Below are 23,111 nucleotides of genomic sequence, written 5' to 3'. Positions count from 1 at the left end.
CGAGGCGCCGAGATGTTGGGAAAGCCCGACATTTATGCCCCTTCGAAAAGAACCAAATGGCGATGCCCTTCACCTGCCGGGGACGCTTCCTGTCCAGCAGCCCTTCTTAAGAGCTCTGCGGGACCGACACCCTCCGCTTTGTTTGTACCAGACGCCTTCGGAGCAGCAGCTGCCTCTATTTTTCAGTCAGGCGTTAGAGCGGGGCAGCCCAGAAGCGCGGCGGGCGAAAAGGCTGGCGGGAGGGGGCCTTTCCTTGAGTGGGAGAGAGGCGCGCGTAGCGGCGGCACAAGATGGCGGCCGTTGGCGGAGCCGCTGAGGAGGAGATGCGGGAGGCGCGGGCCTCGGAAGATGAAGGCGAGAAGGAAGGCGACGGCGAAGAGGAAGAAGCGGATGGGGAGTCCGAGGAGTCCTCCGGGGAAGGCGAGGGTGAGGACGCGGAGAAGGAGAACGAGGCCGAGATCCAGCGCCTGGAAGAGCAGGTGAGGGCCGCGCGGGGCGGGGCTGCGGCGGAGAAGGCCACGCCCCCGCCCGAAGCGAGGCCGGGGGCCGGGGGGGGGCGAGGAGGGCCTCTTTTGGTTTCTCTCTTCCTGCGTGAGCCTGGACCTCCTCCCCTCCCCTCGCCGTGTGCTTGGGGAGGAGCCCCCCCCCCGGGCTGTGGCGCTCTCAGGGGTGCAGCTGGCAGCACCGAGCTGCCTGATGCCGAGGCAGATCGTTTAGTTCGTTATCTTGCTGCCTTTATATCACACCTTTTCCTTCCTCGGTTTTCATGGTTACTTTTATGCCACTTCATTCGAGGATCACAGAGCGGTTCGCTTCATAGAAACACAAAGATATGTAACAATAACAAGCAGACATCCCCCCCCCCATAGATTCATTGATTAAAGAAAGGCCTGGGAGAGGAGGAATGTTTTTGCTCAGCACCTAAAGATACGCAACAAAGGCCCCATTCCCGTGTTGCCACCCTCCAGGCCTCTGGTGGAGGGGGCACGCGAAGAAGGGCCTCCAGGGATGCTTGCGGGGTCCTGGTCAGTTCACATGGGGAGAGGTGAGGTAGGTTGGGCTGAAAGTGAGTGGCTGAAACCCTGGTCTCCCCAGCTCTTAACCACTGTGCCACACTGGCTCCTGTTGGCCTAATTAACTCAGTTTAAAATGCGCAAGAAGTCTTTCCCAGCCCTGCCTGGAGAAAGCAGGGGTTGCACCTGGGACCTTCTACATGCAAACCTGGTATTCTACTCCTGCCCTCCAATGTAGGCAGATCCCCTGTGCCTCTGCACTGAGAGAGAGAGAGAGAGATCTCCCTGAGGTACTTTTTGAGACCATGTTTTGAGCAAACCATGCCTGACTTTTTGGGGAAGGAGGCCAGCTCTGGGTGATAACATGTACAGAGATGTAGCGGAAGCCATCATAACTAGACAGTGGTGTGCATAGATTTCAGGTTCCTGGTCTATGAGCTGGAGCTGGTGCAAACTGCAACTTAGTGTGCTGTGAAGAAATATCAGGGACTTGAGCATGACCTGAGAGAACGGATGCATAGATTCCCCCTAGAATGATTGTTTGTGGTGCCTTGTTAAGTCAAGAACACACCCAAGAAAAAAGCCCATGAGGCTTGACTTCTACCTGTTCTTCCACTAAAAGCTTACAAATAAAACTGTTTTTGTTGTCTTTAAGCTATCCATCAATGTATTTGATTACAATTGTCATCTGGATCTCATAAAATTGCTGCACCAGGAAGGAGAATTAATCAAACTCCGAAGAGCCCGTCAGAAGATGAGTGAACTCTTTCCCCTTACAGAAGGTAGCCTGTTTTTATAGATTGATTTGCCATAACCTTATGCTATTTATTTTATTTATCATTACATTTATATCCCACATTTTCTCCAGAGACCTCAAGGGGGCATGCACACTTCTCTCCCTCTCCATTTTATCATCACACAAACCCTGTGACAGACAGTGACTGGCACAAAAGTCACAAAGTGAGCTTCATGGCTGAGCAGGGATTTGAACCCTGGTCTCCCTGGTTCTGGTTCAGCACTCTAACCACTACTCTGCACTGGCTCCTCTACATGATGTGGTGCTGGCTTTAAAAGGGAGTTAGCCTTGTCTCCTATGGATTGCCTATCAAAGGATACTAGGCATAACAGTTATGTGCTACCTCCAAGTTAAAAGGCTGTATGCCTGTTGTGCTCGTGTTCTGTTGATATGAATGTACATATCCTGTATACTGCAGAAATCTGGCTAGACTGGCTGAAGGATGAGATTCGGATGGCTTCAGAAAACTCGGAGAGAGACAAGATCTATGATCTCTTTGAGAGAGCTGTGAAAGACTACATCTGTAAGTTTTCACCTTAAAAAAAATCTAACACCACAAAACATTGACATGTTCCTAAGCCAAAACAGCCTAAACAAGCCACCTAAACTGCAGGATACTAAATTTTAAGCCAGGCAAGTGTAAACTGAAGGCTGATTGTTCAACTCTTTTTAACTATTCCTGGCAGTTTGGCTTGCAAAGTTCTGGGTTCCAAATATTTGCTGTTTATTTCTGTTCTGTACCATGTTGGAAAACATAGTACATGGAGAGAATAATTGGAATGGGGAGAGGAATGAATTCAGGTAGCTCTAGGAGAAGAGCTGAGGGATAGGCAAAAGTGAGGTCCATTTAGGCTGGTTTGTCGTCTTCTGCCTTTGCTCTCCCAATACAGAGATAATTTAGACCCAGGATGGGGAACCTGTAGTCCTCCAGATACTGTGGAACTGCAGTCCCCATCATCCCTGTCCATTGGCCGTGCTACCTGGGGCTCATGGGAATTTGGTGTCCTGCAACATCTGGAGGGCTAGGGGTTCCTGATCTCTGGTTAACGTCCCAAGACTCCTTTACAAATGAGTACAAATGTTGACTGTTGCATTTGCTTTTATCCATGTGTATGCTTGAGCAGTGAAATCTATAAGTTCATCTTTAAAAGAATTGTTTCCACACTCTTCACATAAAATTTACTAGGGTGGCTTACACATAATTCAACAGCAAAAAATACAGTACAGAAGTCAATAATGAAAAAGAGTGGGTAGAACCCAGTTAAAACTGATCACAGTTAAAAGATCTTAAAGCTGCACTTTTGGAATAAATCGCTTGCAGACCTGAGTGGGCAGCATTCTGGTGCTTTTTTCTAGGTCCGGAAATATGGCTGGAATATGCCCAGTACTCGATTGGAGGCATTGGCCAGGAGGGAGGCATTGATAAAGTTCGTTCAATCTTTGAAAGGGCGCTAACGGCTGTTGGTCTTCACATGACGAAAGGAGCTGCCATCTGGGAGGCATATCGGGAGTTTGAAAACGCCATCCTGGAAACAGTGCAGGTAAAGGACCACTGTAGTCTATGCATTGGTAACCTTGAAGATGATTTACCGCCATGTGCTCTATGCAGGGCTCCCCTTGGGCCTGGTTTGGAAGCTCCAGCTGGTGCAGAATGCTGCAGCCAGATTGCTGATGGAGCAACATTGCTCTGGCTGCCATTGAGCCAGATTCAAGGTCCTTGTATTAATTTACAAATCCCTGAACAACTTGAGTCCAGGGTATCTCTGGGATCTCCTGAACCTTTATACAGTATCACAGTTGGATTACTGCGATAGCCTGCAGGAGCGTCATTGGCCCAATCTTGTTGAACACTCTGCCAGTAGAGATTCAGGAGATGCCTTCTGTGCCAACTTTTTATGTCCAAGCTTATGCAGGGAGTTAAGAATACATAATTTGCTTTATGAGCTTAAGTTTTGAACTTAAGTTTTTATGTGTTTCTAATCTAATATATATAACATGCTGATTTTTTTAATGGTATAGCAGTATACAAATACCTTGCTTTGCTACCCTTAATTTGTACTTGTGCGGATGGCAAATCTCCCAAGAAGGGGCTGTATTCTGTTGAGGCGAAAGGATGACTTATTGACTCTGGGGAAGTGGGATTTCCTGGTTCCCTGCAAACTCTTTTTGAATAATTGGCCACTAAGAAGTGCAGTGGGGTGGGGGTCAGTAGCCTTCTGAGGGGAGCCTTCATCTGGGGAGGAAGGTCTGCTTTCTGTCCCTATTCCAAGCCGTGGGTGATGGTGCAACTTAGGGGGCCCTATCAGCAGCCCTTGCTGCTTGGGACTTCATTTTGTGTATGTGCACATTTGTTTCTGATGAGGCTGGTGGGCTCCTAGAGGCCTTCCACTCCTTGCTGCATCTCGTAGCCTTGTCTGATGTTCACCAATTGTTTTCTCCCTCTCTCCTTGTGCAGCCAGCAGCCGGCAGCGTTCCATCTGCTGAGCAGCAGCAGACAGTCAGCGCACAGCTTGGAAGGATTCATGTGCTCTTTAGGCGTCAGCTGGGGATCCCACTTCTTGGTAAGAACCTGTGAGCTTTAGTGGCTCCAGTCTGGTGGAACTGCATCTGCTTGGGGTGTGTGCAGTGCGCACCCTGAGACAAATCTACTGTGATTCTGATCTGGGTGCAAAGCTCTGGGTGCCTTCTCCATTTGAACTTGTGGGGGACTGCAGGCAGTCCTTTTTGCAGCGGCAGAGAAAGGACTCCTGCCATCAATAAGGTGTACTGCCCAGAGAGCCTTTGAACACAACTTTCTCTTTTTAAAGGGATCTTGGGGATTTAAGGAGGGAATTGAAGGGGGAGGGGGAAACAGGTAACTTCCAATGTGGCATGTGTTTTTTAAGGAAGAATAACTTTTGCTATTGGTTTCCTGTGGCAGAGAAATAAGTCTCAAGTTGGTTGCAATATAATTTTTCATCCTCATGAAAAGAAACTCTCATTTCAAATGCTGAGAGCCATGCTAAGCAGGTAGGAAATATTCTGAAATGGTTTTTGTTACTTATTCCAAGATATGGAGGCTACATATGCAGAGTATGAAGAGTGGTCTGAGGAGCCAGTCCCTGAAGCAGTGATCAGAAGCTACAAGAAGGCTTTGCAGCAGATGGCTAAATGTAAACCGTACGAAGAGGCCCTGGTAAGGTGCTTCCTTGCTGGGTGGAATGGGGCTGCTCTTTACCAGCTGTGGAAAACATAGAAATGCAGAGCTGGACAGGATCCAAACAGGTCCCGTCCAACTCTACACCTCTTGCAGTGTAAACCTATTTACAGCAAACTTGTATTAGACAAAATCTCTGATGTCACTGAAGCTCAAATACAGTGTGTGTTTTATCTGGCCTCTGATAATGAATTTTTCTCTCTCACATACAGTCACGGGAAAAGGAAAGTGCACCCTCTTTGAATTCTGTGATTTTACATATGAAGACATAGTAACAATCATCTTTTCCTTAGCAGGTCTTAAAATGAGGTAAACACAACTTCAGATGAGCAACAACACATGACATGTTATATATACATGATTTATTTGAAGCCAAAATGGAAAAGCCATATGTGAAAAACTAAGTACACCTTAGGACTCAATAGCCTGTAGAACCACCTTTAGCAGTAATAACATGAAATTAATGTTTTCTGTAGGACTTTTCCCGTCTCTCACGTCATTGTGGAGGAATTTTGGCCCATTCTTCTTTACAACCTTGCTTCAGTTCATTGAGGTTTGCTTGCATTTGTTTATGCACAGCTCTCTTAAGATCCTGCACAGCATTTCAGTTGGGTTGAGGTCTGGACTTTGACTGGGCCATTGCAACACCTTGATTCTGTTCTTTTCAGTCATTCTGTTGTAGATTTCCTGGTGTGCTTGGGATCCTTGTCCTGTTGCATGACCAAGCTGTTGGGCAGAGGGCCACACGTTTAATTATAGAATACTTTGAAATACAGAGGAGTTCATGGTCGACTCAATGACTGCAAGGTTCCCAGCAAGGTTCCTTGCAAAACAAGCACAAATCATCACCCCTCCACCACCGTGCTTGACAATTGGTATGAGGCTCTTGTGCTGACATGCTGTGTTTGGTTTTTGCTAAACGTGGCACTGTGCATTATGGCCAAACATTTCCACTTTGGTCTCGTCTGTGCCAAGAACATTTTCCCTGAAGTTTTGAGGTTTGTTCAGATGCAACTTTTCAAATCAAAGCCATGCTGCTATGTTCTTTTTAGAGAGACGAATATTTCTCCAGGAAACGGTTCCAAACAAACTAAACTTGTTCAGCCCCCCCCCCCATTGTATTGTCATGAACTTGAGAACATGCTAACTGAGGCTTGTAGAGCCTGAAATGTAACTCTTGGGTTTTTCACAATTTCTCAGAGCATTGCACGATCTAACCTTGGGTGAATTTGCTGGGATGTCATTCCTGAGAAGATTGGCAACTGTCTTGAATGTTTTCCACTTTTGAATAATCTTTCTCACTGTAGAATGATGGACTTTACATTGGTTGAAGGTGGTCTTAGAACCCTTCCCTGTTTCATGGGCAGCAGCACTTTCTTCTCTTAGAGCATTGTGTCATCTTTCCTCCTTGGCATTGAAAACACACCTGAATGCTCCAGACCAGCAAACAGCTAAAGCTTTGGCTCTTAGAGAGGTGGGCACACTTGCCGATGATCAGTTAAGCAAGGACATTTGATTAGCAGCCCCTGTCTGCTACTTAGCCTTTTGATTCCCATGGAAGCAGTAAGGGTGTACTTAGTTTTTCAGACATTATTTCTCCATCTTGGCTTTATTTTTTTTAAATAAATCATGACACGGCGTAATATGTCATATGTTGTTGTTCATCTGAGGTTGTATTTACCTAGTTTTAAGACCTACTAAGGAACAAATGATTGCTATTATGTCCAGATTTGTAAAACCACAGAATTCAAAGAGGGTGCACTTTCTTTTCCCCATGACTGCATTTGTTGTTTTTACTGTGCCTGAGTGCTGGAGCACCTCTTTTGCTGGCAGAAGGTCCCAGGCTCAATCCCTGATATCTCCAGTTCCAAAAGCCAGCTAGACTAGCGAAAACCCTTCTCTTCTTTGACACCTTGGAGAGCTGCTTCCAGCCTCCCCAGCCTGGCACCCTGCAGCTTCCATCAGCTCCAGCCAGTTGGGCTGGGTGGGGTGGGTTTTTTAACAAAGTGTTTTTACTGAAACTTTTCAACATACCATATAATAAAACAAACAATCAAATAAAACTAATCTGTTCTGTCAGAGGGAGGTCTGGCGGTGGGGGTAGGCCCTACAGGCGAAGGGTTTTGAAATGGGGTGATGCTCAAACCCCTTTCAGTCTACACCCCGTTCCGAGGGACAATGATAAGGGTGAGCAGGGATTACCCACCTCTGTCACTGGTGTTGTGCAGTGCCAGGTCTATAGGCAATAAAATCGCCACCATGCGAGATTTTTTATCTCGCTGGGGGTTGACCTGGCTTGTGTGATGGAGACCTGGGTGCGTGAAGGCACGAGATAACACCCCTGGGTTTCTCTGTCCACCAGTCGTGGACTGTGGGTTGAGGGGGAGGGGTAGCGTTGTTAATCTGGGAGGATTGCTCTTTCTTTTTTTTTTTTTTTATAAATTTTTATTGGGTTTTCAAATTTTTTAACAACAAACAACACATATGACTTCCCCTGGGAGGATTGCTCTTTCAGGGCTCTGCCAGCACCATCGACCTCTGGCATTGAATGTGTTGGCCTAGTGTGGGGCACCAAGGAGAGCTTGGCTGTCTTGCTGCTGTACTTGACCACCTAGTGCCCCAGCAGCCACCCTGTCAGGCCTGCTGGTGGTGGGAGGCTGGGCCTTGGAGTTCCCTAACCTGTTGGTTTTGGGGGACTTCAGTGTTCATGCTGATGCCACCCCCTCCTCTGGACCTGGTGTCTTCCATGGCGGCATTATGGCTCTCCCAGTTTGTTTTGGGTCCCACACATCAAGCAGGCCACACGCTGGATTTGATCTTTGGTGCGGGTATAGATGTGATCATGTCCTCCCTTGTGGAAGTGCCATGGTCTGATCACTATGCTCTGAAAGCCAGGTTTGACTTCCCGCCCCTACCCGCTTGGGTGGCGAGCCAAGGAGGCTGATGGATCTTGATGGATTTTGTCAGGCCTTGTGGGACCCTGCTTCCTCTGGTGGCTCAGTAGATGAGCTTGTTGAGAACTGGAATAATAAGCGCCCTCTGCGACCCCGCTGAAACCGGAGCCCTTGGTTTACCGAGGAGCTCTGGAAAATGAAGCGGGACCTCAGACGGCTAGAGCGAGTATGGCGGCGTGCTCGCAGCGGAGCCTCAAGAGCATCTTATAGGATGCTTATGAAAGCCTACGAGATGGCAGTGAAAGCTGCAAAGAAGTTTTACTTCTCAGCTTCCATTGCATCCGCTAGCTCTCGCCCAGCACAACTTTTTAGAATAATCAGGTCTCTAACATCCCTAGAGGGACAACCAAATTTAAATATGAATTTGACCCATAGCTGTGAGGCATTTGCGAGCTTTTTTGCGGAGAAAGTCTTGCTGCTCTGCCGTGACCTCCCTGCCAATTTGGATACAGTAACAGAAATGGAGGCCCCTCGACTGTCCTTGGGTAGTACTGGACCACTTCGATCGGATGCTCCCTGCGATGTAGACAGATTCCTCCAAGCTGCACTTGCCTCCTTGACCCGTGCCCGTCCTGGCTGATTAGAGCGTGTCCAGAGGTGGTGCGGACTCCCTCTGGGTGAGATCACCATCTTGTCCCTCATCACGGGGACATTCCCAGCGGAGTTGAAGGAAGCAGTGGTGCGTCCGCTCTTAAAGAAAACATCACTAGATCCTTTAGATCTATCCAATTACCACCTGGTTTTGAATCTTCGTACTTAGGTTAGGTAATTGAGAGAGTGGTTGCTGAACAGCTTGGTAGGTTTCTGGATGAAACATCGGCTCTGGATCCATTTCAGTCCGGCTTTTGCCCTGGTCATGGAACTGAGATGGCTTTGGTCGCCCTAACAGATGATCTCCATAGACAGCTAGAGAGAGGCGAGTTGTGACTGCTGATTCTTTTAGATTTGTCAGCAGCCTTCGACATGGTCGATCACGAACTTTTGGACCACCGCCTTGCCAATGTGGGGATTCAGGGCACAGTCCGACAATGGCTGCGCTCTCAGGTCAGGGACAGAGGGTGATGCTAGAGGAGTTGTCGTCGCGGCACTCCTTGGTGTTTGGAGTGCTGCAGGGCACAATCCTTTCCCCGATGCTTTTCAATATCTTTATGCGCCCTCTTGCCCAGATTGTCTGGAGTTTTGGGCTGCGTTGTCATCAATATGCTGATGACACCCAGCTTTATCTGTTGATGGACAGCCGCCCTGACTCAGCCCCGGACACACTGACCAGATGCTTGGAAGCTATGGCTGGATGGCTGCATGGGAGCTGGTTGAAGTTAAATCCTTTGAAGACAGAGGCCCTCTGGCTGAGTTGGGACTACAAGGGGTTGGGGGGCAAACTCCCATCTCTTGCGGTGGCTCAGTTAGTGCCAGTGCCTTCTGTCAAGAGTTTGGGTGTAACCTTCGACGCCTCTCTTTTTATGGAGGCGCAGGTTGCCATCTCCGCCGTATTAGGCAGTTGGTCCCTTACCTTTCTCGCCCTGATCTGGCCACAGTGATCCATGTGACGGTCACCTCCAGGCTTGATTATTGTAACTCACTCTATGTGGGGCTGCCCTTGAAGCTGACCCAGAAACTCCAGCGGGAATGCAGCAGGGTCCTTACAGGGTCCTTGCCGTGGGATCACATTCATCCAGTGCTTTACCAACTGCACTGGCTCCCGGTGGAGTATAGGGTCAGGTTTAAAGTGCTGGTTTTGACCTTTAAAGCCCTATGTGGCCTAGGACCCACATACCTACGGGACCGCCTCTCCTGGTATGCCCCGTGGAGGACCTTAAGGTCCACAAATGACAACACTTTGGAGGTCGCAAGGTGGTTAGATTGGTCTCAACTAGGGCCAGGGCCTTTTCAGTACTGGCCCCGACTTGGTGGAACGCTCTGTCACAAGAGACCAGGGCCCTGTGGGATTTGACATCTTTCCGCAGGGCCTGCAAGATGAAGCTGTTCTGCCTGGCCTTTGGCTTGGATTCACTCTGACCTCTTATATGGGATTTGGTATATAAATTTTCCCTTGGCTTTTTTGCTAGCCCATGTAGGACCAGCATGGATAGCTGGCTTGGATGAATATCTGATGTTTCCTCCCTTTATGGTCTTGCTTTATGGGCTACTACTAAGCTGTATTTTAAGCCGTATTTTAATTAACTGTTTCCCCCCCCCCCAATTACGTTTTATTGTAATTTATATTCAGTGTTAGCCGCCCTGAGCCCGGCCCTGGCTGGGGTATAAATAAAATTTATTATTATTATTATTATTATTATTATTATTATTATTATTATTATTATTTTATTTTACTATTTTATTTTATTATTCAAAATAATAAAAAGTGTTCACTCCAGGATGGTATCCAGCTATTTTCCAATACAATATCCAGCTGCTCCTCATTCCTCTAGGCAATGTTTTGCTCATCTTCAACCCCAGACATCCAAAGTTAAATGGGGCTCTCCAGTCAAACTAAATGTCAAACATAGTCTTCCTCCGGTTCAGTATATCAACTTAACAAAACAAAACAAAACAAAAAACATCCAACATTAGGATAAAAATCCATAGTTATTCACTTGTTGTATATTCATTAATTCATTTCTTAGCGTGCTGATGATTTTATTTGTGTGAACTACATTTGTAATGCATTTTGCTATGAGACTTATTGGTAGAAAACGCTGAACACATGTAAATAAATCAAGTCCTTTCTCCACCAGCTGTTCCTATTTTATTTCTAAGCCGCCTTGAGTCCCTGTCAGGGAAAAAGGTGAGGTATAAATAAATATATGCTGCTGCTACTACTACTAATGATAATTTCATAACATCCTGAAATGGTTCCCTTCCTCCCCCCACCCCCTTTAATTTCAGCTAGTAGCTGAGACGCCAAAGCTGGCAGAATACCAAGCCTATATAGAGTTTGAGACGAAGGCCGGAGACCCGGCTCGCATTCAGCTGACCTATGAGCGTGCCCTGGCGGAGAACTGCCTTGTGCCAGACCTCTGGGCTCGTTACACGCAGTATCTGGTAAGGAGCCCTGAGAGAGTTTCTTTGAGCCTCCTGAGAGGTTTTAACCAGAGCTGTGTTGCTTGCTATAAGAAATTTAAAATGCTTCTCCAAAGAGATCCAGACCCCATGAATGTGCAGTGCAGATTTGCATGATTGCTCTTGACTCTGTATAGTTTATTCTGATTTTGCTCATTGTGGGGAGGGGGCTTCTGAATCACAGGCATCTTATTTTAGCTTCTTCTTTGGCGTAATGTGGTTTTAGCAGATGTCACCTGCTTTCAAGTGTATCTTCTCCATGTGGCCTAGAATCTTGAGCAGAGACCTTCACAAAGCAGAAGTTCAAAACAGATTGGGAAACATATGTCCTTGAGAGATTAACAAATAAACTAAGTGTGAACAGAGATGGCTTTACTCTGGTGTGGTTTAATTCAGTAGCATATGCTAGTATTCTAGGAAACCAAAGAATCCCTCCCATCAGTATTTTGTTCAATTTGGTTTATCTAAATTTAAATTTAAACATAAATTATTATCCTCACTTTGAACACCCCTTCCACATTTATCACCAACACTTTATATTGTTTCATTGGTCACATAAGAGGAAAAATCACTATTACTCTCTCTCTTAATCTGAGCACAACCACAAGGGCTCCTGATTAGGCTTTTAGTTATGTGATGTTGAATGTTATGTGTTAACTCAGTTCTATCCTGTTTCCCCTTTGTTTTGGTTTAAGCCAATTTGCAAATTAAAACTTACACATTAACCGCTAATAATGAACCATATGCTGTAGATATTATTGCAAATTTATGCCACTGTTTTTGTGATACACAAATGACACAAGAAGGCTGTTTATTTTATAGCCTTTATTATTTCTATGATCCTTATTTATAAAACCCAATAAAAAGTTATTCATAAAGCAGAAAGTGACACCCAGAGGCCATGTTCTGTGCGCCTGTGGAACTGAGCGCGCGCGCACGCACACACACACACACACTAACTTTGGCATCGGCTTTGTCTTGCAGGACAGGCAGCTGAAAGTGAAGGAGCTGGTGCTTTCCGCCCATGAGCGAGCCGTCAGGAATTGCCCATGGACTGTCAAGCTGTGGAACCAGTACCTCCTGGCCATGGAGAGGCATCATGTCGAGCATGAGCTGATTTCAGGTAAAGAAGCACTCAGTTTAATGGAACACAGACTTACCTTACACTGGGTGTTATACAAGCAGTGACGATGGTTCACACAAGGCCTCCGTCCGTTTTGTCTGGGCTGTGGTGCTTCCTTGGATGCTGAATGGCCCTGGCGGAAGGGCTCAGTTGGTAGAGCATCTGCTCTTCAGGGAGAAGGTCCCTGGCTGCCTCTCCAGGCAGGGCTGCCTGAAGCGCTGGAGAGCCACTGCCAGTTAGAGTGGGCAACACTAGGCTCTAGATGGGCCAGTGGACTGACTCTGTCTGGCAGTTTCCTGTGACTGTAGCCAGCCCACACCCTCCCTGCCTGCCATTGGGAGAACGGAAGGCTCTGAGGGAAGTCTTAAGCTTGGTCACTCCCAAATCCAGGAGCTGAACTCCAAATGTCATCCTGCTACCAATGGGAGGATACAGTCATAGAGTTGGAAGGGACCCAAAGGGTCCATCAGTTCAGCCCCCTGCAATGCAGAAATTAAAGCTAAAGAATTGACCAGGTAGGGTGGGGTGGGCAGATCACAAAAGCCCCATTCATGCCGCTTGCTTTTCTTTCTTGTGTTTAGAGAACTTTGAAAAGGCTTTGAATGCTGGCTTCATTCAAGCTACTGACTATGTGGAAATCTGGCAGGCATACTTGGATTACCTGAGGAGAAGGGTGGATTTTACTCAAGGTAAAATTTAATACGGTGTTGCATAATCTTTTAATAGTCATTTGGGCAATTGCTGTATTTCTAGACTTAGTTCCTACAGCCAGTCAGTGAGGTAGCCATCCTGTCTCTGGTCTCTGTCACTTTAGTACAGAAACAGCACAGCAGAAAACTCTTAAGAGCATTTTGGTCTCTGAATGGTGCTCTTCTTTCACTTGGTCTTTTTCAGACTCCAGTAAAGAGCTGGAAGAACTTCGGTCTGCATTTGCCCATGCAATAGAATACTTAAAGCAAGAAGTGGAAGAACGTATGTTGGGGCTTCTATTTTTAAAAAGGATATGTTTATTTTGAGGTTATGAATGCATACAGCACTGAAAGCTTCTGGTGCAATTTGTGACCCCTGCTTACTTGCCCAAGCCGTTTCAGACCCTCTTGGGTGCCGTACTCATCAGATGGGGCCCTCCTGATGGTTCCACCTCCCTCAGAAGTTCAAGTGGTGGTGGCCCAGGAAAGGGCCTTTTCTGTGGCAGCCCCTAAGCTGTGGCATTCCATCCTCACTGAGATGCCTCTGGTAGTTTCACTATACAGCTTCCAGAAAATGGTGAAGACACACCTCTTTACCCTGGCTTTTGACACTTGAGATGTATGCTTTCAGGACCCACCCTATTCTTGTGAATGTAATTCCAAATTACCTGCCGGTGATGGGTGGGCAATCAATTTTATAATAATAATACCCAAGACCTTTCCTTATCAGAGCTTTATTTGCCACTTCCTATGCTGTTCCAATCTTATAGTAATCATACTTTCCCTACTTTGCCCACAGGCTTTAGTGAGAGTGGGGATCCTTCATGCACCGTAATGCAGACCTGGGCGAGGATTGAGGTAACCTTGGCTCATTCCACCATGGTGTATGTATTGCTCTGCTTTTGGGGTTGGGGGGTTGTGAGTCTAAAAGGATGTGCTATTCTTATCAGAGCTTTAAAACGCTGCCCTTTCTTTGGATGTTGGGCATCCTCTTGTTTCTCCTTGCTAGGCTCGCCTGTGTAACAACATGCAGAAGGCACGAGAACTCTGGGACAGCATCATGACCAAGGGCAATGCCAAGTATGCCAACATGTGGCTGGAGTACTACAACCTGGAACGGTAAGAGGTTTGGCAGCTGGACCTCTTTTACGGCTTCCCAGCTTCCTGTTCAGAAACCTTACAGTTAAGAAAACAATCATTCAGATCTCATGCCAGGGTTTTCTCTTTGGCAGCCTTCCCTAACCCTCAAGATTTGTTTGTTTATATCTTTATTTCATAAAATTTGTATACTGCTTGATTGTAAAAACAAACACCCTCAAAGCAGTTTACAAAAAGATAAAGCAATAAAATCAAGGAAAAAAGTACAGCCATACTTTATAACATTCAGGGGTTAAAATACTAAAACAGATTAAAATTATGTCTACTTTCCAAGCATCTGGGTACATTTGTTTAAACAATGTTCTTAGCAGGCACCAAAAAGAGTACAATGAAGTCACCTGAAGTCAATATCAAGGAGTTCCAAAGTGCAGTTGCTGCCACACTATAATGTTAGACTATGAGGCCAATAATCGCTGGCATTGGCTGGATCTGATACAAGTTGGAGTCCAGAAGGATCTGGAGGGAACCAGGTTGGGGAGGACCTGAATATCGTATTCCCTTTGTGTGGGGTCAAAGTACTTTTGGATTTTAAGCCGTGTCCGGAGCTCTCCCAAGTGTTCTTGCACGGGTTCACTTTGTTCCCAGTGTGCCTTTCTGGCCTTTGGGCCTCTCCCAGGTTGAAAGCTTGGGTCCAACATGAGTCCACAGGCTGCAGTTAGTGAAATTATTTGGACGCCCCTCATGAAGCATAAATGTGCTACAAGAACAAACAGGCTGTGCTTGATGTACATTTGCAGCTGCCAAACCCTTCTTTCCCTCCGATTCCAGGGCACATGGCGACACCCAGCACTGCAGGAAGGCCTTACACCGGGCTGTGCAATGCACAAACGACTACCCAGAGCATGTCTGTGAGGTGCTGCTTATGCTGGAGAGAATTGAAGGTCAGCTGCTTTTGTGAAGCTATTGTGTGTATTGTGTTTGTAGTGGCTAAAACCCTGATTGGCTGAACTGCTGTGGTGTCACAGAATGTTCTGAAAGCTGTTCACTAGGAAAGCAAGGGGGCTTCGGTCCTGGCTTCCTCTTTCTCTTGGTGTGATTTGTATGTTGTTTTCTTGTCAGGAGCCCTTCATTAGAAAATAAACTAGACCCTGCAGCAAAAAATGATTTTCTCCACTAGTTTTCCATGTTCTCCCTCCTAGTGGTCAATATTTTGTGCCTGCTGGGCATGCTCAATCTTTATTGGCCTTTTTCTGTCCCTGCCCCATAGTTAAATTTCTTGCTCGCTTGTGCTGGGACACACTGTGCCCCAGCTGCCAACCATATTAAAAACTTAGATTTCTCCAATAATTTATGTGGGTTGCCTTTAACTTCTGTCTCTGGTGATTCTTTAAAAATGGCTTCTCAGTGTGAACTAGGAAGTCATCTCCCAAGACAATGAGATGTTTTTTTCTCTACTGTGCTTCTTCCTTTTCTAGCCCCTGCATTCTGTTCCCCCCTCCTACAGCATTCTGTGCCATCTAGTTATTACCTGACTCTTTTGGGGTTTTTACAAACTTTCTTTTAATGATTTTTTGCTTCTCTGTAAATCTCCCCAAGTCTGTTGATGCCCTTTTCTTATGCGTGAGAAGACTAATTTTATTTATTTATTCAGGTTATTTATTTATTCAGGTTATTCAGGCATGCCTCACAAAGTGGTTCACATAAAATAAGTACAACAATAAACATCACTTTTTTAGCTGTTTACCTTCCTGCCACAGCAGTACCTAATTATCTACTTGAACTGGTGTGCTTTTGAACTGCTAGGTGGGCAGGAGCTGGGACCGAACAAAGGGAGCTCACCCCATTGCGGGGATTTGAACCACCGACCTTCTGAGCATATTGGCATTGTATACCCAGTTCTGAAGGAGGCATATGCAGAATTGGCAGATGGTTGAAAAAAATAAAATCCTTCTCCTTCTCTCAGGCACTTTGGAAGACTGGGATGCAGCGGTTCAGAAGACAGAAAACCGGCTTGCTCGAGTTAAGGAGCAAAGAGTTAAGGTCAGGATACATGCATCTTTTTAAATCTCCTGTTGTAGCTTTTCCCAACCTGGTTCCTTCCAGGTGTTTTGGACTATGAATACAATTGGCCCCATCCTGCACCTGGTTGGGAAGTCTTCCTTATTCAAACATAGTGCTCCTTCCTTGCTTTTTAAAGACATATTTTTAATTGCAGATCCTGCAAATGAAGCAAAACTTTCACTAAACCTTGGGTGGGATGAGGTCTCCTGTGGTTCAGGTAGCGACAGGGTTTTCTGCTATTTATTCATTTTATTTTATTAATTTACAGTATATACTGGTCTTGATCCCTCATTATTGTCCAGCAGCAACTTGGATTAGTTCAATTGGGTGGGAAGGAATCTGGATCTGAAGGCGCAAGGCCTGGGGGTTCCTCTGCTTCTTAGGGCACAGGAGTCTGTTAGGAGGCCACGGCCTCAGTTGAACTTTTTTCTCACACTGTTGCATCTGTTTGTAGGTTGCTGAGAAGGAGGCTGTCCTGGCGAAACAGGAGGCACAGCGAGCCGAGCAGCAGAAGCCATCACGGGCAGAGAAGAAGAGGGCTGCCAAAAAGTCCAGGAAGCTGAAAACCGGAGAGAAGCGCAAGGCCGACAGTGATGATGGCGAATGGGGGCGGGAGGAGGAGGAGGAGGAAGAAGGTACCGGCTCCACCTGTTTGTATTTATTTCACAAAACGTATGTACTGCAATGCATTTTATGCGGGGCTTCCCTCGCACTTGATCCAGAAGCTGCAGTTAGTGCCTTCCCCTATATGTGCCCACTCAATCTCTTTGGTTGGCGGAACTGGCACTGTTAGCGGTGCCGCAGAATTACCCGTTCAGCATTTGTAAGAAACTTTTAGTGTGGCAGCACCTGCACTTGGCTTCTCCCTGCCTGTCCCTGTCAAGTAGGGGGCTTCATGGTACGCTTTTCAGCACCTGATAAAACCATTTTAGCCTATGCAGGTGTCAGGGTGGATTTGATTTAAATCAAATCAATATAAATCACAATTTAAATCACTAGTCAGTAAGACTTGATTTAAGTCATTTTTTTTACAGAAAGACTCATTCTTGCTGGTATAATCTTAATATTTACAATCAGATGTAGGCTTCATTTTTGGAATAATAAGTTTTCAGAGTGATTTTTACAGTTGTATCAAAAATTACTGATTTGGTTATACTATTAGAAATACATAGACAGATAATTATGAAATGATTGTGAAGTTTAATAAGTTAACTTTATATTTGTATAACTTTTCTGCTGTACTTTATTGGAAGAAGAAAAATAATCATTTCCTTAATAACAATTTAAACAATTTAATTAACTAAAAAAATAACATATGTATCCATGTTTGTTAACTGATGTGGCGTTAAACTTTTTTTAAAAAAAAAACTTAGACTGAGTTTTAGCACACATGAAAAACTTATAACAAATCCTTATTTCCTGATCGATAGCTTTTGGACTATAATGTAACTTAAATAGAAAACTATCTTTAGAAATATTTTTCCTCCAAAAGCATTTTATTTTAAAAATCCAATTTAAATTTTAAAAAATCTGATTAAAAAAAAAATCTAAAAAAAATGTCATTGATTTTTATTCACCCTGGCAGGTGTTCAGAAAGCTGATACAAGTTCTAACTTGTTTTTAGTCTATTGTTATTTTAACTTTCCATATGTCTTAAATTATTGTTAATTTTTCTAAGTTACAATTTTATTGCTTCATCATTTTTGAAAACTGCTTGGAGGATTTTGGACAGTCAAGTGGTTTATAAATTTTATGAGTAAAATAATTGCACCACTTGAATGATTTTTTTAAAAAGCAAAGCAGTTTACAAAAGGATAAAACAAAATTATCTGTAAAATCTAAGTTAACCATTTAAAACATTTGAGTAACTAATTAAATAGTATCCTGTGCACAGCTGCTAGGCAGCTAGTGCTTTGAATTTGGTAGAACATCTGAGTAAACATAACAGATTAAAGTAAAAAAGCGACCTGCATCTTTTCCCTCTCCCCAATAAATTGTGCAGCTTTGGTCTTCTGCATGGAACGCCCTAAACAACGACTCAGTCGTCTACTTGGCAGAGGCTTTCTAGCCAGTGGGAGAGACAGAACCATCCCTCTCTTCCTGGTTTTTCTGCCTGCTTCATTAGTGTTTTCAAATAGTACCATAGTGCTGTAAATGTGTGGTGTGACTGTGGCTTCAGTGTTTGCTGCCCAGTTTTCCCTTGCCTTCCTTCTGTGGACACTGGAGCAACAAGGCCAATGGCTGCCCCCTCCTGCTCCTTAACCCCTTTTTTGTGTGGTTTTCATAAATTAGTTCCAGTACGTGCAGTGGGATGTGAAGCGATAGCCTCAGGTGGAACTTCCTCCTTCTCTCATAGCCTCTGCTTAATATTTTGTACTGCAAAAGCCTGTATGTGGCAATGGAGCCACTTCATTTGGGAATGTCTCAGTCGTTTAATGTCTCTTTGACCAGCTGAACAGCCCAGCAAGAGGCACAAGACGGGGGGCGGTGATACTTTGGCTGAAGAGGAGGTTGAAGACATGGAGATGGAAACAGGGCTCTTCGGAAAGAACATGCCCACAAATGCAGGTTTGAGACCCAAGGAGGCAGCGGCAGCGGCCGCTTCCAAGTGGAAAGACACCCCCAAAACCTTTCATGACAGCGAAAAGGACAATGTCACTGTCTTCGTCAGCAACCTCTCCTACAGCATGGCAGAGCCTGAGGTGAAGCTGAAAGATCTCTTTGCAGACTGTGGGGATGTGGTGGAGGTCCGTCCCATCTTCACCAACAAAGGGATTTTCCGGGGCTACTGTTACGTGGAATTCAAGGAAGAGAAGTCAGCACTGAAAGCCCTCAGCCTAGATCGGACAAATGTGGAGGGGAGGCCCATGTTTGTGTCCCCGTGCGTCGATAAGAACAAGAATCCAGAGTTTAAGGTACACCTGCCTCCTTCCTTAAGCTGCTAACCCCATTGCTGGTCTCTGGGTATCGGGTGAGAAAGTCGGGTGGGGCAAAGACCATTGTGGTGCAGCTGTCGCAGGACTGGGGAGCATGTTGCCACTCACTGGTCATGCTGGCTCAGGTTTGTCAAGGACTGCTCCCCAAACCCTGGGTACCAGGCCTTGGTGACTTAGCTGGATCTGGTTTTCAGAGTCTACCACTCACCCTGTAAGGTATGCTGACGCCACCCCTTCAGCCAGCCTGGGTCAGGGAGACCCCCAGACCTTACTGGACACCACTAAGGTGTCTAGAGAAGCAAGAGCTGAGGAGGAGGCTCTCTGCTCCATGAACCCTTCAGGGTCATCAGCTTACAAGCAAGCAAGAAGTTAGGAACTGGACTTTAGTACCCCAAGGCTTCACCCAAGTAGATCAACCCCAATTTTAAATTTGGTAGATTTATTAAGAAATAGTAAAATAAAATAAAAGGTTGTTGTTGTTTAGTTGTTTAGTCGTGTCCGACTCTTCGTGACCCCATGGACCAGAGCACGCCAGGCACTCCTGTCTTCCACTGCCTCCCTCATGCTGGTAGCTTCAAGAACACCGTCCAACCATCTCCTCCTCTGTCGTCCCCTTCTCCTTGTGCCCTCAATCTTTCCCAATATCAGGGTCTTTTCCAGGGATTCTTCTCTTCTCATGAGGTGGCCAAAGTATTGGAGCCTCAGCTTCAGGATCTGTCCTTCCAGTGAGCACTCAGGGCTGTTTTCCTGCAGAATGGATAGGTTTGCATGTTGTTGTCTGTTTTTATTCTACTTGTTGTTTTTTGAAAGAAAAAAAAATGCAGCTTCCTTCCCTCTTTGTTCTCACCATCTCCCTCCTCCCTAACTGCAGTTAGTCTGCACTAAGATGGCTCCTACAGGGAGCCTGTGAAGAAAGGCAAGCTGGCTGCCAGACGGGGACGGACACACACACACACACACACACACACACACACACACAAAATACAGTGGTACCTCTGGTTGCGAACGGGATCCGTTCTGCGTATGTGCGCGATGCGATTTTGCACATGCGTTAAGTGCGATTTAGCGCTACGGTGCATGTGTGAGCAGCCAAACCTGGAAGTAACCCTTTCCGGTACTTCCGGGTCGCCACGGGACACAACCTGAAAAAACGTAACATGAAGTGGACGTAACATGAGGTATGACTGTATATAGTTTCTCCCAAGACCGTCAGTGTACAGGTCTAGGCATTTGAATTTTAAGATCATAGTTGGGCAATATGTAATCGGGACAAATCAAAATGCTATGAAGTGCGGTAAGCTTTTGAGTTCTTCAGCCAAAATGTAAACTTAAAAGTTCTGGAGACCTCAAAAGCTTACCACACTTCGTGGTCCCAATCAAGGTATTGCCCAGCTGTGGATGTGAGCCCCCACCCCTAAAGATCAACACAACTTCCATTTTTTGAATTTTAAGATGTGAAACTGAAATCCTGCATACAGTGGTACCTCGGGTTAAGTACTTAATTCATTCCAGAGGTCCATTCTTAACCTGAAACTGTTCTTAACCTGAAGCACCACTTTAGCTAATGGGGCCTCCTGCTGCTGCCGCACCGCCGGAGCCTGATTTCTCTTCTCATCCTGAAGCAAAGTTCTTAACCTGAGGTACTATTTCTGGGTTAGCAGAGTCTGTAACCTGAAGCGTATGTAACTCGAGGTACCACTGTATATGTTTTTTATTAAACCCACACAACTTTGAATAGATTGGATCTTTCTCAAACGCTGCTTGTTTTTGGAGTTTTAGAAATTCTTATTTCTCTTCCCTCAAGGTGTTCAAGTATAGCACTGTCCTGGAGAAACACAAGCTATTTATCTCTGGATTGCCTTTTTCCTGTACTAAGGAGGAACTGGAGGAAGTGTGCAAAGCCCATGGGAGTGTGAAGGAGATCCGGCTGGTCACAACTCGTGCTGGCAAACCCAAGGTAGGCCTTGACCACCACTAGTGGTTTGAGCAGATTCCCCGAGAGAGAGAGACCATATTGGGGAGTCTCTTTTAAAAAGCTTGGTTGGAGAACTGTATTTGGATCATTGTCCAAGTTGCCCATTAAGAGGAACAGGAAATGCAGTGTGCTGCCTTCATAGCACATCTTCTCTTTACTGTTAGGGCCTAGCCTATGTGGAATTCGAGAATGAGATGCAGGCCTCCCAAGCAGTGCTGAAAATGGATGGCCTGACAATCAAAGATCATATCATTAAGGTGGCAATTAGCAACCCGCCTGCCCGAAGATTCCCTGAGAAGTCTGAGGCAGCAGGGAGAGCCATGGCACCCCGGCAGATCTATGGCGCGTGAGTATATTTTGGGTGTGGTCTCCTCCTTCAGGGAGTGCAGTATGGCTTGCACCCTGCACAGCAGCACATCTTCTAGGACACCTCTCTCTCTCCCAAGCCTTGTCACTTAAAAAAAAAAAGAGAGACCTCTGGGCTGAAAAATACTGAATCCAGTGGTGCCAATGGGTAATTCTCATAGTAGTCAAGACTTTTGTGTTGTGCAGACGTGACCAGAAAAGAAGCCTTGTGTCTCCTGAAAGCCCTTCGCAGAGAGGCTCTTACTTGGCATCAAAAACAAATAAATGATGGCATCTTTATTTTATTTTCAGGACCATGTAAAACCTTACCCAGGCACTTGGGTCTTAGGTGTGGCTTATGTCTTCTCATGGCTAGACATACAGTAGTAGTAAAAACAGTTGAATCTGCACAATGAATGCAAGGCACAGAATTTTAGCATGCAGTAAGCAAAGCCCCCAACATTTATATCTCGTTTAATCTGTTCTTTCAAAAGCCGCGGCAAAGGGAGAACCCAGCTCTCGATGGTCCCTCGTGCTCTGCAGCGCCAGAGCACCCCCATGGCCAAGGCAGAGAATGGAATGGCCCAGAACCCGGCAGCGCCATCCCTCCCCATGGCAGAGGAGCCTAAGAAGATGTCTAACGCAGACTTTGCCCGGCTGCTTCTGAACAAGTGAGCAAGTGGGGGGGGGGTGTTGTGTGCGCCAGTGAGAAAAACAGGCAGCTGGTGACCACCCCTCACTTCTCTGGACTTCCACACCTACCAAGCTATACAGAGCAGGGAGCTGCTGATATGGGGATCAGGTGGCAAAGATGATGTACTTTGCGGGCAGGAGGGGAAATCCTGCTTGAAATGGCTTTAAATGCTCCCTCATATTGAGGGATGTGATGAGGGATGTAAATTCACTTTAGAGGTGGCTCACGATGCTTCATGGAGCTTCTTTCTTTTTTTAAGGGAAACTTTTTGACAAATGAGAAGTTTATAATGTGAACGCTTCTGGCTCTAAGTTTGTACAAGTCCTATGGCAGGCTCAGATCCAGTTTGTTGGGGCAGCTTCTCTGTCTCACCTGCAAGTACACTTTACAAACACCCAGACACCCTCAGATCTGTGGCATTACTCATCTCCTCCTCCTATGAAAAGTTATAAATAGCAGATGCTAGTAACTTCACCGTAATGGCCTATTTTAGTACTGGGGTGCCAGGGGTAAGAATTTCTATTGACCATTTGCTCAAGTTGGTCTGCTTTTTTAAAAAAATAGATGTATCTATCTAAATATCTGAGTATTTGTAAAGATGTGCCAGACCATTATTTTTCAGCTTTGACACGATACTAGAAGGATCACTTGTAAACTCGGATGTGTTGCCTCTGTGGACCATTTGGCGTTTCGTTTGCCAAAGATCTGTACTTGTCTATATCTTGTTTCTTTGTTTTTTGGCTTCAGACTTTCGTTTGGTTTTGTACACCATGTGAAGTGTAAGACTATGTTCCTACTCCAGGCTCCATTAAAACAAGTTCTTGAAAGCTGCCTGGGGCCTCTTGCTTGTGTGGCTGTGAAGACACTGCCTTTGTTTCTTAGGCTGCAGAAGACGGGCAAGAGCCCTTTCAAGGAATACAGGGGCAGCCAGTGTGTTCTGCCCACCACTGACTAGGGCTGATAGATGTCCAACACTGGACAGTGCCCTGTTGACTCTACAGATTTAATGGAACTCTCCCTTAAGCGGCCTGTGGTTAAGCATGATGGACTTCAATACCCGTTGAAAGAAATGGGTTACTTTGCAAAACATGCTTAACCACCTGGCAAGGAGGAATCCAGAAACACATGCTCCAAATTTGTCAATGGATATGAACCAGCTGGCTGCTATTTT

At 45.7% G+C, this 23,111-nt stretch overlaps 1 protein-coding gene across 1 annotated transcript; it reads left to right on the top strand.

The window, feature by feature from the left end:
• The first annotated feature begins 241 nt into the window (after positions 1-241).
• SART3 (spliceosome associated factor 3, U4/U6 recycling protein) lies at positions 242-22,767 on the top strand. The gene is made up of 19 exons (XM_081835059.1): positions 242-479; positions 1,669-1,795; positions 2,228-2,332; positions 3,166-3,350; positions 4,265-4,370; positions 4,860-4,984; positions 10,846-11,001; positions 12,004-12,142; positions 12,724-12,831; positions 13,037-13,114; positions 13,631-13,689; positions 13,841-13,950; positions 14,758-14,870; positions 15,893-15,969; positions 16,445-16,625; positions 18,442-18,905; positions 20,731-20,883; positions 21,066-21,247; positions 21,741-22,767. The coding sequence occupies exons 1-19, from the start codon at positions 291-293 to the stop codon at positions 21,919-21,921; spliced, it is 2,838 nt and encodes a 945-aa protein (XP_081691185.1). The 5' UTR covers positions 242-290; the 3' UTR covers positions 21,922-22,767.
• The last annotated feature ends 344 nt before the right edge of the window (positions 22,768-23,111 follow it).

This window comes from Podarcis erhardii (genome assembly GCF_964252035.2).
Source record: "Podarcis erhardii genome assembly, chromosome: 13".
NCBI lineage: Eukaryota > Metazoa > Chordata > Lepidosauria > Squamata > Lacertidae > Podarcis > Podarcis erhardii.
Note: the sequence above shows the minus strand (reverse complement) of the source record. Positions and strands in the feature narration are given on the sequence as shown.

What these genes read in the sequence shown, in the direction of transcription:
- SART3 (XM_081835059.1), top strand. Translation starts at nt 291, where the DNA reads ATGGCGGCCGTTGGCGGAGCCGCTGAGGAGGAGATGCGGGAGGCGCGG. An exon ending in CTCGTTACACGCAGTATCTG is followed by an intron (nt 11,002 to 12,003) that starts GTAAGGAGCCCT and finishes TTTGTCTTGCAG; the next exon opens with GACAGGCAGCTGAAAGTGAA. An exon ending in CCCCGGCAGATCTATGGCGC is followed by an intron (nt 21,248 to 21,740) that starts GTGAGTATATTT and finishes TTCTTTCAAAAG; the next exon opens with CCGCGGCAAAGGGAGAACCC.